Source organism: Terrapene carolina, unplaced genomic scaffold, assembly GCF_002925995.2.
Source record: "Terrapene carolina triunguis isolate 2854851 unplaced genomic scaffold, T_m_triunguis-2.0 Scaffold580, whole genome shotgun sequence".
Taxonomy (NCBI): Eukaryota; Metazoa; Chordata; order Testudines; family Emydidae; genus Terrapene; species Terrapene triunguis.
Window position 1 is genome coordinate 4,591,945 of NW_020664931.1, and position 19,066 is coordinate 4,611,010.

General features: G+C 44.1%; 1 protein-coding gene across 1 annotated transcript in view; it reads right to left on the bottom strand.

Annotated features, from left to right (window-relative positions):
• SEMA5A (semaphorin 5A) overlaps positions 1-19,066 on the bottom strand; it is a 668,054-nt gene that overhangs the window by 323,816 nt on the left and 325,172 nt on the right. The window contains exon 5 of the mRNA XM_026659123.2: positions 396-458. Within this exon, the coding sequence (XP_026514908.1) occupies positions 396-458 (63 nt within the window). The remainder of the gene's footprint in view (positions 1-395; positions 459-19,066) is intronic.

A 19,066-nucleotide genomic window follows, 5' to 3' on the forward strand; every position in this document is an offset into this window, starting at 1 on the left:
TAGATACAAGAGTGGTACATTTATACAAATCAGATGATCATACTCAGCAGATTATGAGCTTTGTAATGATACCTTACAAGAGACCTTTTGCACAAAGTATATCCCATTTGCATTATAGTCACTTATTGTCAAATTTTTATAAAACTATCCCAGTTACATTATATTCACTTATTATCATGTTTTTATAAAACCATACAGACTGCACAACGTCACAGCCTACACTCCAGGAAATGCCGTATTGCCACCCTAAAGAATCTTGCATTACTTTTAGAAGGAGAACAAGAACTTTATAGAGAAGAGGTTTGTACACTGACTAGTCCTGTACATGGCTCTACTGGATATCTTGTCAACCAAATATAAGTTTTGATTAAGCAGCACAGCTATCACGTACTTACCTTTGATTTGCCCTTACTGTAACAGGCTCTTTTAGTAGCTTCATCACACTGCCACTCCACTGCCTGAAATACATACCAATAAAAATATTTATAGACAAAGATAAGTAAAGTACAAAACACATAGTAGTGTCAGATAGAGACAGCTAATACAGTCATGTTTATGGTACATAGTTCTGTTACATTACCAGTTGATATTGGGGCGAATCCATTTATAATATTGTTATAATGTTTTTTTCCTCAGAAACATATATCATTTTTATTGATGGCTGCTTAGTGACGTAGCTAAAGTGAGGTTGGTGTTTTCAATCCAAACCTAACACACACTTACCTACATCAGAAAAATCACTATCAGCACTAATTAGCACTATTCCTGGCAGTCCTAGCAAAGCAAAGTGAGTGAATAAGTATGGAGAGGAAAAGATGCTCTATCCCCAGATCTGTCAGTCTAGGTAGTTAAATGGCCTGCATCGCCATAGCATTTGAAGTCAACTTTGTTGAGAGATATAGTCATCATGCTGTGGGAAAGCGTGCACTGTTGCTGTCCATCCTGTCAGTATAAATTCAAGAGGCTACCAATCCAGCACTAATCACAAGCACTAAAACTTACATTTTGGTTTGAGAGAAAAAAAGAAACATACAAAACAATAGCACTAAAATTGTCTACATTGTAACTGAGGTGATTTAGCCTAATTTCTGTGTTGTCTCTTTGCTTCAACAGATTTATACCACAGCTGTAACACTATTTTACCATGCTGTAGTTTCAGTGTATGAATTAAACCTTATTATTGCTTTATCTAATGTTCAAAAGCTATGACTTAGGAAGTATATTCTTTTATGAAGTAGAGTGTATATTTCAGAGTGTACATACTGATACATGTGCATATTTGCATAAATTTATATACTGTATAATGAAGAGTGCCTTTGATATCAGATGGTACCTTTCACATCTAGGGTGTGTATTCATATCTGTTATTTAGATTAAAAGTGTAATTGATTGCATTTGCTTTTTACCAGAAAGAACTGTGATTTCTTTACTAACTGTTGCAGCTTAACAATTTAAACCACAGTTTGCCCCATTTTCATTTTAAGTAACCAAAGCCAACTCATGCTGATTTAATGTAGCAATTTTTTTTGTAGCTGACCTTTCATGGAGATTGTAATAATAGTAAGAAGACTCTGTAATTAGTAAAAATAATAGGCTGAAAGCCTATTTAAATGAAAGGAAGAAACACCTTCAGACAATACTACACAGTACTCTGTGATTTGCCTTTTCAACTAGCCCAAGAATTAGTTTTTTTATTTCCAGAAAAATAACCTTATAATCAGTCCTCCCTTCCCCCCGCCCTGTTCCCCAAACTCCTTTCCATTTAAAACAATTTCTATTGCAGATGAATTTCTACATCAGTGGGGATTCATTGAAAACTTCTAAAACAGTCTGGAAGAATCCTTCAGTGAATGACCCTAGCATTTGTAACAAATTGTATCTAGCAGCATGAAACACCCTCATAAGGAGCTGTATACAAAGAGAACAATACCTTAACTTTTTTGTACAAAAAGCAGTTTTATCCCACAAATGGTAAGTACTCTATAAAAGGCTGTTCTTGGCATACCAACGTATCCTAAGTTTCTAGAGTATTATAAAGATTGCTTTAGAATAGAGAACTAAAGCAAATGCCACCAGGACACAATAAGTCTATATGTTGTGAGCAGTATGTGCCAGTGTCTGATTTTGGAAATTTTAATGCATAAAAGCATTGAAGCTTAAACTCTACTATGGTTCCAATGTAGAAGTAGTTACTGGAAGGTCATCAGTGTAGGAAGATTTCATGAGAAATGTAGATTTAAATTAAGGCTTTAAGGAGAGTGCTCGCCATATGTGAACTTAGTAGGCTGTACCAAGCTTGGGGAAGTTGGGGAGTGGCGAGAAAGAAGACATGTTAAGCATGTAGCATATCCTACAGCATGAGTAAACCCCTTATGATTAACAATCTGTCCCATCTTGTATTTTGCTCACTCTGGTTGCCTTCTCCGGGCCTGAGGAAGATCTCTTTGTAGCTTGAAAGCTTGTCCCTTCCACCAACAGAAGTTGGTCCAATAAAAGGTATTACCTCACATATAGTGTCTCTCTCATATTCTGGGACCATATCCTGGGACCATGCACAATCCATTATACTGCAATGCCCCCAAAACACAATGTTTATGGCAAAATTTTCAGAAGAAGTTTTGTTTTGGGTGCCCTTCTTTAACATCCAACGCATGGTTTGGCAGAGGTATTCTGCTTCTCACAGATTAGCTTACCACTGCCACAAATCCACTACCTATAATAGAGAGCCAATGGTGTTTACCACAGGTGAAAATGTACTGCACAAGATTTAAAATACCTGCTGCCACAGACAAAAAAAAATATATTGTTTTCCCAATTTTAAAGATCTGGAATCCTAAATTGAGAAAGATTAAATAGATTTCCTTGCAGTTTCATTTCTTTTCTAATATATTGGAATGGACATTGGCTTTGAGAGTCAAGATCACTGAATTCTATTTTGTCTCATTCTAACACTGACTTGCTGTGTGACCTTAGTTCATTTCACTCAGTCTTTGTTTTGAAATCTGCAAAATGGGGGCAATCATATTTACCTACTTTGCAAAGTTGCGCAGCATAATTTAACAATGCATGCAAAGTGCTACAAAAATGCAAAGAATGATTACGGTTTGTCAGTAGCAGAGATGGGAACAAGTATCAGGAGTTAGCCGTGTTAGTCTATATTCACAAAAACAACAAGGAGTCCGGTGGCACCTTAAAGACTAACAGATTTATTTGGGCATAAGCTTTCGTGGGTAAAAAAAAACACTTCTTCAGATGCATGAGATGGGAACAAAATTCAGAAACTAATTATTTTTAGCCCTGTGATTAATACACTAGATTATATGACTTTTGGGGGGGAATCCTCTTTCCTCCTCCAAAACAAATTCATATAGAAGTGGACACTTTGAGTGTCCACATACATCTCTACAAATATTTCAGACTCAACAAGTTCCATTGAGATTCCTATATATTGACTAAACCTCCCAAATTATAATTTATTGCTAACTGAGAACTGCCCAGATATCTAGATTTTTTCAGGAGAGAAAAGTCAAAGGCCTGAGAGAGTAGAAACTCAAACCTCAATGGCACAATTTTTGCAGTCTTTCACCCACGTATGTAATGGAACTTAATGCAGGTAAGTCTGGAAGCCTATTAACCGCACCTGTGGTGTAGCTGAAAAGAAACTTCCCGTTTTTTTTTCCTTTCTCTAATATACTTTGAATGAATGAATTGAAATATACATTTAATATTAAGACACTATATGATATTGTCAGATACTGTATTGGGATAAATATAAGGAACAAAACTGAATAAACTATTTTTATGAAGTAAGCTATATGCAAGACGTACAATTAATGGCAGGGTTTACTTTAGGGGCATCCTGCTAAGAAAAGAAGGGGGCTGTGTTCATACTGATATATTTTAAATTAGTGATTAAGTTAGCAAAGTAAGGATAATATTTGCAGTCAAGTATGCTTATGTTACTACAAGTCAGTGAAATATACCCATGCTGGAAATAGATAAATAAAGAGATAGAACCAAATAATGTGTTCTAAGGACGGTTGAACACAGAGTTGAATAATGAGAAATGCAACTGTTTGATCATCGGCATAGTTTTAGGGGGAGGGGAAGAATGGGTATTGCGCCCCCGCCCCCCAAACTGCAAACCTCGGTTAGGCACGGAATTTGCCCCCCACCCATGTGCAGCCCCATTGGCCTGACTGGAGCTGTCCCATGCAAAAAAATATAGAAGTCAAACTACCCCCCACTTCGGACTAAGGTACGCAAATTCAGCTACGTTAATAACGTAGCTGAATTCGAAGTACCTTAGTCCGAACTTACCGCGGGTCCAGAAGCGGCAGGAAGGCTCCCCCGTCGATGCCGCGTACTCCTCTTGCCGAGCTGGAGTACCGGCGTCGACGGCGAGCACTTCCGGGATCGATCCGGTATCGATTTATCGCGTCTAAACCAGACACGATAAATCGATCCCAGAACATTGATTGCCTGCCGACGGACCCTCCGGTAAGTGTAGACGTACCCCTAATGCACAGACACAGGTCAGCCATATATACAGAGTTCCTAACATTATTGTTAAAATAAGGAGAGCAGAAATGATAAACTTATACAGCTGTTCTGGCCTGCTGAAGAACAGCAATTTTTTAAATGACATTGTGTAACTGCGTATTGGACAGTTAAAACAAATTAAAGATCATAAAAGCAGTGGAGAAGCTTTTTTTCAAACTGTGAACTTTAAGCTAGACATTTCAGCAGTCAGCAAAGTGCCGAGGAGAAAATACTACTTGAGCAAGCACGCTATGTAAAGTTGGCCAGAGGATGCACTTCAAGAGGGGGCCATGGAAAGCAACTTGCGAAAGTAGGTTGCTAACTGGGGATTAGCCAGCAGGTGTTCAATGTATGTACCACCATCGCCATACAAATGGCTATGACTTACATAAACTGGCATAAGATGTTTTGCACAAATATACTGGAATGTAAGACCCAGTTGCAAGACTTCAAAAGTGATGCCTCATCTTCTGATTGGATGGTGAAAGGAGACACAACTTTAATTTTGGCTGGACATTTTAAGTCTTTGTCAGAAGCATGAGTTGCCATTTGATTAATCCACACCAATTTCTCAAAGAAGAGTAACCCAGTTGTACCACCCAGGAAAAATTGGATAAATTGGAATGTCTCTGTAAGCACATTGCTTCCTGAAAGCTAAAGACACCTGGAAGGAAGACGATTGTGGTCCTGCACCAGCCACTTGGGAACCCGCCTGGTAATCCCAAGTACTCATATCAAATAGGCACCTTTATTTGTCTCTTTCTCTTTTCCACCAGTTTGGGTTGTCCACCGTTGGAGTGGGAAAAGACTATAATGGTGTATCTAAATCTGCTCCACCTGGGTTTACAGTGTCAACTTTGCTATTGAGCTGAGAGCTGAAGGCTGAACAAAGATCTGGTGATAACTAACAGACTTTGAGCACCCTTTCAACATCAAAGAACTATAGGGCAATAAAATACTTTGCAGCAATAAAGTATTTCAATAATTTGTCTAAAGATTGAGTGGGCAGTAGAATTTTATTCAAAAGTTAAACAGTGATATCTTTAGTAAGCAAACTAGATGTATGAAGCTGGGTTGGCTCCAAGGGAAACTGAAAGGAATGCCAAATGCCATCTAATTTGTTCAGATACCTTTGCAGAAGGCAAACAGTAAAAATCTGAAAAGTGTGAAGTGTGAAGAATGCTTAGCTGCCCCTTTCATTTATTGGATAAACAATAGTCAAGAAGGACAAAAATCCTTGTTGTCTTCACTGGAAAGAGCTCGTATATGTGTGTGTGTGCAATCCAATGCAGCAGGATATTAAGTCCTAACATGAATTTCCAGAGATGCTACAACCCGCAAACAAGGAAAAAATAAATCTATATACAGTATATTTCAAAATAGCCATAATGTGCAATCATAACCTTAATCAATAAGAAAGTGTCAGCCATGTGTTCAGGATCTGAAAAGGCCATGAAAAGACTTGTTGGTTAGGGTTTCTATTATTAGGTGTGATACAGGAGAATAACAACACATGGCTTCAATTAACATCAATGGGAGCTGCAGTCACGTAACTGAGAGCATAATTGCACCCTGTATAATACCTGTATTACTGTAGGTAGACAGACAGACACTTATAATGGATGTATTACTACAAGTACACATATATTATGTACACACTTCTCTGAAGTGTAAAAACAAAATGTACTATTACATTTCATAGTGAAATAAGTTAATTAGTCAGGAACCAGAAAAATGAACAGAACAACATTCCAGACAGATGGTCCAGCACTCCTTAGGCAGATGGCTCTGCTAATTAGATACTGGCAAAAAATAACATTAAAAAGGTGGTTTAATTACATGATGCCAAAAATTAACAACTGCATGAGCTTTTCTTTTTTTATTATCTGGTTGCTTTCACATCTCACGTTATGTATTTCATCAGTACCTTGGGGATTTTTAGATATAATGGCAATGAGCATTATAACTAAGTGACAGTGAACACGGTCATCCCACCCTATTGTTCACACCAGTTCAAAAATGAAATGGCTTGGCCAAAACTCTGTTTGGCTAAAGAGGTTTTCAGCCCATGTAATTATCTCTCAGTAAACATATATGCTGGAATCCAAGAGCTGGGTCTAAAGAGGCCATTGAGAAGGGTGTGAGAATAGTCAGTGCAGGGAGATAATGAAAGAATAGATGAGGATTTCAGCAGAAGTAGAGTTTAGTAGAGTGGTTGTGCTATTGGTTATTGCCAGGATTTTTATGGAATTGTGTTGGTGTTATGAGGTCACTACCTCCAGTTTACATATAAATTCAGTGTGTAAAAAGATTTACAACTCTCCTTTCACTGAGAAAAAAAAGTTCTTCATATTTCAAACATAGTAATTATTCCTCTTGCCTTCCACATACCTGCCATTTTGTCTCCTGGCAGCTACTTTGTTATGTAATGTAATGTACTTTGTACATTAGCTTTCCAACAGACTTTGAGAAGTAGCTGAGGACTGGGGAACATCTGTTCTTCATTGAAAAGCTAGAAGATGATACATGAAGAATGAGATGAGCTTCCTTCAGCAATGAGAAGGGTTCCCTTTTGGCTCATCCAGCAAAGGACGCTGGTTTGAGTTTCAGCTGTGGTAATATGCCAGAAGCCTCTACAGGGAATCCAACCACCAGATGGGGAACTCTGCTAATTGGTTAAGTCTATTCTTATATCTGGCCATTAGTTGGCAGACATAACAGCCAGTTTTTCTAGGGGAAAACACTATATATGTTTTCATCTATTTAGAGTCAGTTTTAAATATCTGACTCCAATGTGGAAATGTTTTTATATCAATTACAACTTTTATTCAAGTTTATACTGTGTTTTATACAGTGAGCTGTGTGAAATATTTTAAATTAAACCTCAAATCATGCTTATGCTCATCTAGTTTTGATGTCGACTACAAAGTGAGTGAGCCTGACATGATTTAATGCTGTTAACTATGTAAAATTTTAAGTTTCACATGGTTTTGATGGGAAGCCAGGTTTCAACTGAGTTTCAATTTAAACATTTTGGTTTAAAACACAGCAAAACTCAGGAGATGACAACCCATATCTGTCAAAATCTGGAGAAAATCTTCACACAAAGCCATGTGGAATGAAGAGTCCGAGATTTACACACTCTGATTATATCTAACATGCAAAGATACAATTCAGCTTTTGAAACATCTCAGAAGGTCAGAATCTAGCACTACATCAGTAGACATAATTGGAAGAGAGTTCTTATCTTAGACATATCAAGATAATTTTCAAAAGTGCTCAACATTGAGCTACTTTAGTGACTTTGGTGGGAACAAAGTTAGCCAAATGCTGAGCAATTTTGAAAATTCTACCCACAATCCTTCATTTCTCCTCTTTTACACTAGTGGAATTCCATTGAATTAAGGGGAGCGGAGAAAAGGGCCCATATATGGCTTTTATGTTTTAAACAATACAGAATACTTGGTTTATATTTAATAGAGACAGGTTCACTACGAAATTAATGTAAGCAGAGTCTGAATGAGCTCTCCCCTGACATCTAGTGGTGAACTGTGAAAAGGACTTCAGGGGCTGATCTCGTTTGCATGGGCACACCCACCCTACCTAGGTGCTCAGCATGATGGGATTGCCTGCCCAAATGGTCACTTTTGGCTGGTGTGGGATCCCCAGTCTCCTTGTTATTGGGGCAGGAGTAATAACGGGTTGTTATCCTTGATGTGTGAATCAGGGGCAGCAGAACTGCACTTGGCATTTCCCAATTGAGGGACTCACCCTCAACTAAATGGCACTACCTAGGCAGGGGACATAGGTTCCAAAGCCTAGTGAATTGAGAAATGGTGGGTACAGGTACTTGCATGTGGTGGTGTGGGCCTTGCCCAAGGGCCCTGAACACTATTTGACCCTTTCTCCACTGTGCAATAACAAAAGCAAATTTACACTCAATTGAGAGTCTTGATACATGCAGAGCTGAAATCACTGATACCTTGGTCTAAGTATTAGACCCGCTTTGGGACAGTGTCTCTGATGCAAGAGACTGCCCAGTGTGCATCAGCAGTGAGGCTCCCCAATTAACAGCTGAAATCACTGAGAGCTGAAATCACTAAGAGCTATGTTAAGTATGGGGCCCTGAAGACATCTTGGTGTGGCTGGTGGAGAGGTGTAGCCAGCAGGGCAGCTGGCGGAGAGTGCCAGAGCAGAGCCCCGCAGAGAGGGTGGCAAATGAGTGCCCGAGCAGCAGAGTGAGTAAGGTGCCTTGTTTACACCACCAGCCCCCTCCACCCAGGTGGGAAGTGAACTCTGGGTCTGCACTGTCCAAGGACAGCAATTATGAGTGGTATGCAGAGAAGAGACAGGCATGTTAAAGGGACTTTTGGGTTGCTGGACTTAAGAACCTGAGGGGAAAAGGACACTGCCCAACTTACTTGGTGGTGGGTCTTTTGCTCATGGTTTATGTTTATAAACCCTGTTTATGGTATTCCCCAAATTAATACCGCATTATTTCTCTCCTTTTATTAAAAGTTTTGTGCTACACTCAGACTCTGTTCTTGCGAGAGGGGAAGGCACTCTCTTAGAGGTGCCCAGGGACTCCTATGCAGTCTACTTAGTCCGTGAGTCCAGGCAAGCAGGAGTAAGCTGTGCTATATGGCTGCTTGTTCCCTCCATGGAGAAAGGATACAGAGGATGGGCAGGGAAAGGGCAGAGCCATGGCTTTCTCACACACTTGCTGTCCCAAGTACTTGAGCTAGCATAGGGCGCAGGGAAGTAGGGATTAGGCAGTCACCCCATGCCAGCCCATCACTGAATCAAGAGGAAAGCAATGCCTAAGAAGGATGTTGATGAGTCACAATCCCCCCTGGTGTTTCTTCTGGAGGGCTGAAGCCTATGCACTATACCTTGGCCCATGACTGTGTTTAAAGTCAGAAAATACTCTTTTACAGATTAAGATTAAAAAAACCCAATGAGTTAGAGGCCTTAGTTTAAGGGGGAGAAAAATCGGTTACCACGCCTACAGGAGGATGAGGTAGACAAAGCTTTCTTCGGACAACTAACAGATGTTTCCAGATCACAGGCCCTGGTTCTCATTGGGGGACTCCAATCACCCTGACATCTGCTGGGAGAGCAATACAGCAGTGCACAGACAATACAGGAAGTTTTTGGAGAGTGTTGGGGAAAACTTCCTGGTGCAAGTGCTGGAGAAACCAACTAGGAGCTGTGCTCCTCTTGACCGCTGTTCACAAACAGGGAAGAATTGGTAGGGGAAGTAGAAATGGGTTGCAACCTGGGCAGCAGTGACCATGAGATGGTTGAGTTCACGATCCTGACAAAAGGAAGAAAGGAGAGCAGCAGAATACGGACCCTGGACTTCAGAAAAGCAGACTTTGACTCCCTCAGGGAACTGATGGGCAGGATCCTCTGGGAGGCTAATATGAGGGGGAAAGGAGTCCAGGAGAGCTGGCTGTATTTTAAAGAAGCCTTATTGAGGACGCAGGAACAAAGTATCCCAATGTGCAGAAAGAATAGCAAATATGGCAGGCGACCAGCTTGGCTTAACAGAGAAATCTTCGGGGAGCTTAAATACGAAAAGAAAGCTTACAAGAAGTGGAAACTTGGACAGATGATTAGGGAGGAGTATAAAAATATTGCTCGAACATGGAGGGGTGTAATCAGGAAGGCCAAAGCACAATTGGAGTTGCAGCTAGCAAGGGATGTGAAGGGTAACAAGAAGGTGGTCACGGACAGTGTGGGACCCTTATTGAATGGGGGAAGCAACCTAGTGACAGATGATGTGGAAAAAGCTGAAGTACTCAATGCTTTTTTTGCCTCGGTCTTCACAGACAAGGTCAGCTCACAGACTGCTGCACTGGGCAGCACAATATGGGGAGGAGGTGAGCAGCTCTCTGTGGTGAAAGAACAGGTTAAGGACTATTTAGAAAAGCTGGACGAGCACAAGTCCATGTGGCCGGATCTAATGCATACAAGGGTGCTGAGGGAGTTGGCTGATGTGATTGCAGAGCCATTGGCCATTAGCTTTGAAAACTCGTGGCAATCAGGGGAGGTCCCGGACGACTGGAAAAAGGCAAACATAGTGCTCATCTTTAAAAAAGAATAAAAGGAGAACCCAAGAAATGATAGACCAGTCAGCCTCACTTCAGTCCCCAGAAAAATCATGGAGCAGGTCCTAAAGGAATCCATTTTGAAGCACTTGGAGGAGAGGAAGGTGATCAGGAACAGTCAACATGGATTCACCAAGGGCAAGTCATGCCTGACCAACCTGATTGCTTTTTATGATGAGATAACTGGCTCTGTGGACATGGGGATGGCGGTGGACATGATATACCTAGTGTGACAGACCCAGACCAGTGGGGTACAGGAGTCTGGTAGAGGGCAAATATACTGGTCATTGGATGAGTAGTTTTCTGTTCCCTGAGTGACCAGAGCAGGGGCTGCACTAGTGTAATCAGGAACCTGCTAAAACCAGTTAAGGCAGGCAGGCTAATTACGACACCTGGAGCCAATTAAGAAGAAGCTGCTAGAATCAATTAAGGCAGGCTAATCAGGGCACCTGGGTTTTAAAAAGGAGCTCACTTCAGTTTGTGGTGCGAGTGTGAGGAGCTGGGAGCAAGAGGCGCAAGGAGCTGAGAGTGAGAGGGTGTGCTGCTGGAGGACTGAGGAGCACAAGCATTATCAGACACCAGGAGGAAGGTCCTGTGGTGAGAATAAGGAAGGTGTTTGGAGGAGGCCATGGGGAAGTAGCCCAGGGAGTGGTAGCTGTCATGCAGCTGTTACAGGAGGCACTATAGACAGCTGCAGTCCACAGGGCTGGAACCCGGAGTAGAGGGCGGGCCCAGGTTCCCCCCAAACCTCCCAATTGACCTGCACTGTGGGTTCTTCCAGAGGGGAAAGTTTCTGGGCTGTTCCCCAACCAACATGGTGAATCTCTGAGGCAAGAAAATCCGCCAATAAGCGCAGGACCCACCAAGATAGAGGAGGAACTTTGTCACACTGGTGTTAGATGTGGGATCTTGGGGTGCACAGTGCGGCGGAAGAAGGAGGGTGATTTAAAAAACAAAACAACAACACCAAAAAGGGAGAGGGTTTATTTTTTTTTCACAATGGATGACGTAGTGCGGGCACTGATACAAGCTACGGCAGCCGAGCAGGAGGCTACCGTGTCCAGGCAGCCGCCCAACAGGAGGCAGTGCGGCTGCAGCAAGAGACTAATCGCCTGCTGATGGACCAGGCTGCTCAAGACAGAGCTATGTTGCGGGAACTGGTAAACCAGGTAAAGTCCCTTACAGAGCTGAATCGCGGCCATGATGGGATGCGGCTCATACGGGCCGGCCACTGGCTGCAGAAAATGACACGGGAGGATGATGTAGAGGCATACCTTCTGGCCTTTGAGAGGACAGCCCTACGGGAGGCCTGAGCTCGAGATCAGTGGTCTGGTATCCATGTCCCATTCCTGTGTGGGGAGGCCCAGAAGGCCTACCATGATCTGCCTGAAGAGGCTGCAGCAGACTACCCCCAGCTGAAAGCAGAGATCCTGGCCAGATCTGGAGTAACGACAGCAGTGCGGGCCCAGCAGTATCACGGTTGGAGGTACCAGGAAGACAAAACCCTGCGGTCCCAATTGTATGACCTCATCCATCTCGCACGAAAGTGGTTGCAAACAGAGTCCCGGCATCCGGAAGAGATACTAGCGGTTCTGGTCATCGACCGATACATGAGGGGACTACCACCAGACCTTCGTGCCTGGGTAAGCCAGAACGAACCCTCCACCTATGACGAGGTTGTCGCCCTGGTAGAGAGGCGAAGGACAGCGAGGGAGCTGACCCGACCAGTTAAGGAAGAGGCACCCCAGGTTAAACTAGCAGCACCAAGCCCTAGAGCTCGGGTGACTGGGCCACCAGGAGGGCCCAGGTGGAAAAAGAGAGAGGCTGAAGGCCCATCAGAGGCCACAAAAAGTCGGAGCACTGAGGGAGAAGAGGATCGTGATGTTAGACTGCCCAAACCAAGAGACCGGGGAACGCCTAGGGCTCCATACAGATGTTATGCCTGCGGGGAGAGGGGACACATAGCTGCACAGTGTCCCAATGCTGAGGAGCCTATGCAGTGTAACCTGGGGAACCGGGCAGGTCCATGCTCCCTAATCCACCTTGTGGGGGTCTCACTAACCCCACATATGTATACCAGACCAGTGAAACTAAATGGGGTAGGGACCACAGCACTGGTTGATTCGGGGAGTGCTATCACGCTTATCTCAGGGAAGCTCGTGAAGCGTAGTCAGCTGCTGCAGGCTAAACGTACGGGGATAACATGTGTCCATGGGACAGTTAGTTACTACCCCACCATCCCAGTAAAAATCGAGATCCAAGGGAACACTACTGAGGTAGCAGCAGGTGTAGTCCCTAAACTCCCATACCCGGTGCTCATAGGGAGGGACTTCCCAGGGTTTGGAAACTTACTCCCAGTAGGGGGATTGGAGAAAGATGGAGACCCTAAAAATGGTGAGGCATCCACAACAGACTGTCAACCCCCAATCTTCTCTGAAATATCCCCAGATTTGTTCTCCACTCCCAGACAGGGTAGAAAGACAAAAAGGGAAAGAAGAGCAGCTAAGGCCTTGGGAACCCGAATACTGACCCAAAGCCAGAGGGTCGCTCTTGTAGGTAGGCGGACCCACGCAGCTGAAAAGGAGGCCACGCAGGAGGGAGAAGCACCTGAGTCTGACCCCCCACCCTAATGCTTCTGAACCAGTAGAGGCAACAGAGACTGGACCCCTAGATCTTGGGCAGATTAGCCCCGGGAGAGGAAATTTTGGACGGGACCAGTCAGAAGACCCAAGGTGTGACAACATTAGGAAGGAGGTGACTGAAATAGATGGGGTCCCCGTGGAAGGAAAAACCAGGGACCAGGACCCTACTTCGTAATGAAGAAGGATCTCTTATACCGGGTTGCACCAGTACAGGGGCAGAAGGTACAGCAGATCCTAGTACCTCAAAAACACCAGAACGTTGTATTAAGTCTTGCTCATAGTCATCTTTTTGGGGGGCATTTGGGGGCACAGAAGACCCTGGCACGAGTCCTACGACGGTTCTTCTGGCCCGGAGTACATGAAGAAGTGCAGAGGTACTGTGCCTCCTGCCCGGAGTTTCAGCTGCACTGTCCCCGTCCCCACTTGAGGGCACCTTTATTACCCCTTCTCATCATAGAGGTCCCCTTCGAGTGAATAGCCATGGACCTAGTGGGACCCCTGGAGAAGACGGCTCGGGGCCACCAATATATACTTGTTGTTTTGGACTATGCTACTTGCTAGCCAGAAGCCGTCCCCCTGCGGAACACGGCCTCTAAAACTATAGCCAAAGAGCTGGTGGGGATCTTTGCCCGAATGGGGCTACCTAAGGAGATATTAACCGACCAAGGAACCTCATTTATGTCGAAGCTAATGAAGGACCTCTGTACGCTGCTCCATATACATACCCTGAGAACTTCGGTCTACCATCCGCAGACTGATGGGTTGGTAGAAAGGTTTAACCGAACCCTCAAGGCTATGATAAGGAAGGTGGTAAGTCGGGACGGGAAGGATTGGGACACCCTACTACCCTACCTTATGTTCACTATCCGGGAGGTACCACAGGCCTCAACTGGGTTTTCCCCCTTCGAGTTATTATACGGGCGTCACCCCCATTGCATACTAGATATCGCCAAAGAGATCTGGGAAGAGGAACCCAATGAGGGGAGAAATATAATAGAGCATGTAATGCAGATGCGAGACCGGATAGCCCGGGTTACCCCTATTGTACGGGAACATTTGGAGAAGGCACAGGAGGCCCAGCGAACCCATTACAATCGCCAGGCAAAAGTGCGACAGTTCCAACCAGGGGATCGGGTTATGGTGTTGCTACCCATGGCAGAAAGCAAGCTTCTGGCCCAATGGCAGGGGCCCTATGAGGTAGTTGAACCCGTGGAGGAAGTAACCTACAAGGTGTGGCAGCCAGGACGCAGAAAACAAGAACAGATTCATCATGTTAACCTTCTGAAACCCTGGCATGCACAAGAGGCATGCACAACGGTCCAAAAAGACCTAACCCAGGAAAACAAGCCTTCCAAACAGGTGAGAGTGTCTCCCGATTTAACACCAGACCAGAAGAATGAGGTGTCTGAAATGATCTTCCGGAACGAAGATGTGTTCTCGACAAAACCGGGTTGAACAACCGAGACATATCACCACATCGTCACGAACCCTGGGGCCAGAGTAACAATGAGGCCCTATCGGGTGCCAGCAGCAAAAAGGTAGGAAATAAAAGCAGAAGTAAAAAAAATGCTGGAGTTGGGGATCATCGAAGAATCCCACGGTCAGTGGTCCAGCCCAATCGTGCTGGTGCCCAAACCTGATGGCACCACAAGATTCTGCAACGACTTCCGGCGACTAAACGAAGTATCCCAGTTCGACGCGTATCTCATACCTCGCATAGATGAGCTAGTGGACCGTCTGGGTAATGCCCGGTACTTGACTACCCTAGACTTGACAAAGGGGTACTGGCAGATTCCCCTTGCAGAAGACGCAAAGGAAAAGACTGCGTTCTCTACACCAGAGGGTCTTTTTCAATATACTGTTCTCCCTTTTGGACTACATGGGGCCCCAGCTACTTTCCAGTGCCTCATGGAGAAGCTATTATGCCCACATAACAGTTATGCTGCTGCCTACTTGGACGATGTGGTCATTCATACCCCAGACTGGGAAACCCACCTGGAGAAGGTGGAGGCAGTCCTCGATACCTTCAGGCGAGCTGGCCTTACAGCAAACCCTGCCAAGTGCGCTGTAGGGTTTACAGAGGCCAAATATCTTGGCTACATTGTGGGAAAAGGTCTGGTAAAACCCCAAGTGAACAAGTTAGAGGCCATCCAAAACTGGCCCTGACCAAGTCGCAAGAAACAAGTCCAGGCGTTCCTAGGTGTGGTGGGGTATTACCAATGATTTGTCCCCCACTTTACCACAATGGCAAGCCCCCTGACAGACCTAGTGAAAGCCCGTGGACCTGATCTGGGGAGATGGTCTGACGTAGCAGAGGAAGCATTCACAGACCTACGGACTGCCCTCTGCAGTAACCCCGTACTGATAGCCCCTGATTTCACCAAGGAGTTTATCCTGCAGACAGATGCATCGGAAGTAGGGTTGGGGGCCATTCTATCACAGATGGTCGGGGAGGAGGAACACCCAATTCTATACCTCAGTCGGAAACTCCTTCCAAGGGAACAAAAATATGCAGTGGTGCAGAGACAATGCCTCGCTGTAAAATGGGCCATGGAAACATTGCGCTACTACCTGCTCGGGCGCAGATTTGTCCTCGTGACCGACCATGCCCCTCTTCAATGGATGCAGCGGAACAAGGAGAAGACCACAAGGGTGACCAGATGGTTTTTATCCCTCCAACCTTTCCAGTTCCGTGTGCAACACAGAGCAGGGAGCCGTCATGGCAACGCCGATGGCTTGTCACGTGTGCACTGTCTGGCATCCCAAGCTGCCCAACCCCTTGGCGTTGAGCAGTGGGGAGGGATATGTGACAGACCCAGACCAGTGGGGTACAGGAGTCTGGTAGAGGGCAAATATACTGGTCACTGGATGAGTAGTTTTCTGTTCCCTGAGTGACCAGAGCAGGGGCTGCACTAGAGTAATCAGGAACCTGCTAGAACCAGTTAAGGCAGGCAGGCTAATTAGGACATCTGGAGCCAATTAAGAAGAAGCTGCTAGAATCAATTAAGGCAGGCTAATCGGGGCACCTGGGTTTTAAAAAGGAGCTCACTTCAGTTTGTGGTGCGACTGTGAGGAGCTGGGAGCAAGAGGCGCAAGGAGCTGAGAGTGAGAGGGTGTGCTGCTGGAGGACTGAGGAGCACATGCGTTATCAGACACCAGGAGGAAGGTCCTGTGGTGAGAATAAGGAAGGTGTTTGGAGGAGGCCATGGGGAAGTAGCCCAGAGAGTTGTAGCTGTCATGCAGCTGTTACAGGAGGCACTATAGACAGCTGCAGTCCACAGGGCCCTGGGCTGGAACCCGGAGTAGAGGGCGGGCCTGGGTTTCCCCCAAACCTCCCAATTGACCTGGACTGTGGGTTCTTCCAGAGGGGAAGGTCTCTGGGCTGTTCCCCAACCCACATGGTGAATCTCTGAGGCAAGAAAATCCGCCAATAAGCGCAGGATCCACCAAGATAGAGGAGGAACTTTGTCACACTAGACTTTAGCAAAGCTTTTGATATGGTCTCCCACAGTATTCTTGCCAGCAAGTTAAAGAAGTATGGATTAGATGAATGGACTATAAGATGGATAGAAAGCTGGCTAGATCGTCGGGCTCAAATGGTAGTGATCAACGGCTTGATGTCTAATTGGCAGTCGGTATCAAGCGGAGTGCCCCAGGGGTCTGTCCTGGGGCCCATTTTGTTCAACATCTTCATTAATGATCCAGATGATGGGATGGATTGTGCCCTCAGCAAGTTTGCAGATGACACTTAGCTGGGGGTGGGAGGTGGATATGCTGGAGGGTAGGGTTAGGGTCCAGAGTGACCTAGACAAATTGGAGGATTGGGCCAAAAGAGATCTGACAAGGTTCAACAAGGATAAGTGCAGAGCCCTACACTTAGGACAGAAGAATCCCAAGCACTGCTACAGGCTGAGGACCGACTGGCTAAGCGGCAGTTCTGGAGAAAAAGGCCTGGGGATTACAGTGGACGAGAAGCTGGATATGAGTCAGCAGTGTGCCCTTGTTGCCAAGAAGGCTAATGGCATATTGGGCTGCATTAGTAGGGGCATTGCCAGCAGATCGAGGGAAGTGATTATTCCCCTCTATTCAGCACTGGGGAGGCCACATCTGGAGTATTGCATCCAGTTTTGTGGCCCCCCACTACAGAAAGGATGTGGACAAATTGGAGAGAGTCCAGCGGAGGGCAACAAAAATGATTAGGGGGCTGGGGCACATGACTTATGAGAAGAGGCTGAGGCTCATTTAGTCTGCAAAAGAGAAGAATGAGGGGGGATTTGGACTAGATGACCTCTTCCAACCCTAATCTTCTATGATTCTATGTTGTAAGTGACCTTTTTAAATTTTTAAATAAGTGAGAATTATACATTGTATTGCAGAATCCAGCATAGCAGATTTTTTTTTGGCTTTATTTTATTTCTTTAGCTAGTAACACAATCAATTTCACCAATGCTCTTGCTTATTCCTTTCTTCACTAATATCTGTTTACAGTAGATTCACATTATATTTATTAAGTGAATTTTCCCACTGGACTTTACTGAGGGCAGTTTGGATTCCTTTATATAGTAGCTCTGATTCAAAGTTCTGGGGGGAAAGATAACAGTAGGACACAGCAAAAATAAAAAAACCCTAACTAATAATAAATAATAGTCAACAATAATAACTGGTCAACAACTGGAGGCTTATGAGACGATGAAGAGAGAAAAAATAGTTCAAAGAAAATTTAAAAAAAATTAAGAGAAAAATGAGGAAAGAGAGGGTGAAAATGACCATTAATACTTTCAATAGACAAATGAATCCCGTTAAGAAGAAAGAAAGCGGGATGCCAGAGAATAATAAAAGAAATATAGGAAGGACCAATTTGTGCAATGGAAAGCCAGTGAAGAAATAAGCATGTCAATAGCAAAGGGAAGCAAAGTTTCCTTTTGAACTGAATGAAGTGATCAGTGAGAGGATTTAAGTCCAATATACATTTCATTGCTGAAGTTAAGTTGCAAAAACAAGTACATGGACCATGATTTTGCTGTTTAAAATAACTTGCTGATATTTGAGATGTTTAGAAGGTGAACTAGGCAAGACTGAACAACATAAGAAATATGGGTGGCAAAACTAAACTGCTGATTAAAGACAAAGTTTCCACTGGTAACAACCATAATGATGTAAGTAGAAGTGGAAAGAGAAAGAAGAAAGAAAAATTATTTCTGTCTTGGTTATATTTAATTTAAGATAGCTTGCTTGAAGATGAGAAAAATTAAGACAGTCTGATAGAAACAAATTTATGAGTATGAGGGGAAAAGGATGGAAAAGAGGAATACAACTGAATGTAATCAGCATTGCAGGCTCTGAGAAAAGGCAATGTTACCAAGAAAGAAAATATAAAGCAAAAAGAATAGGGGATAGAGGAAAGAGCCCTGGGGGACACCCATCAAAACAGGATGAGAGAAAGCTACTTATTATAACAGGATACTTTGAAAGATCAATCATAAAAGTATGAAGAAAATCATTGCAGTGCAACTTTAATTTGTAGTGTACCTGCTCCGTGAATAAATTGGACAGATACAAAAGGAACCACAGAGAGGAAAAGAAAAAGTAAGGAAGACATAAATAGAAGATCGAGGAGGGTTAGGATTAATATTCCCTGACAAAATGAGAAAAAGGGCTTGAACAGGAGTGTAACATTAACTACCTATTCAATACAAGTAATGGAAGGGGGAAAGCCAATAATGCAACTTGAAATCCCCAATTACAGTTTCCTGATGGAGATTTGGGATT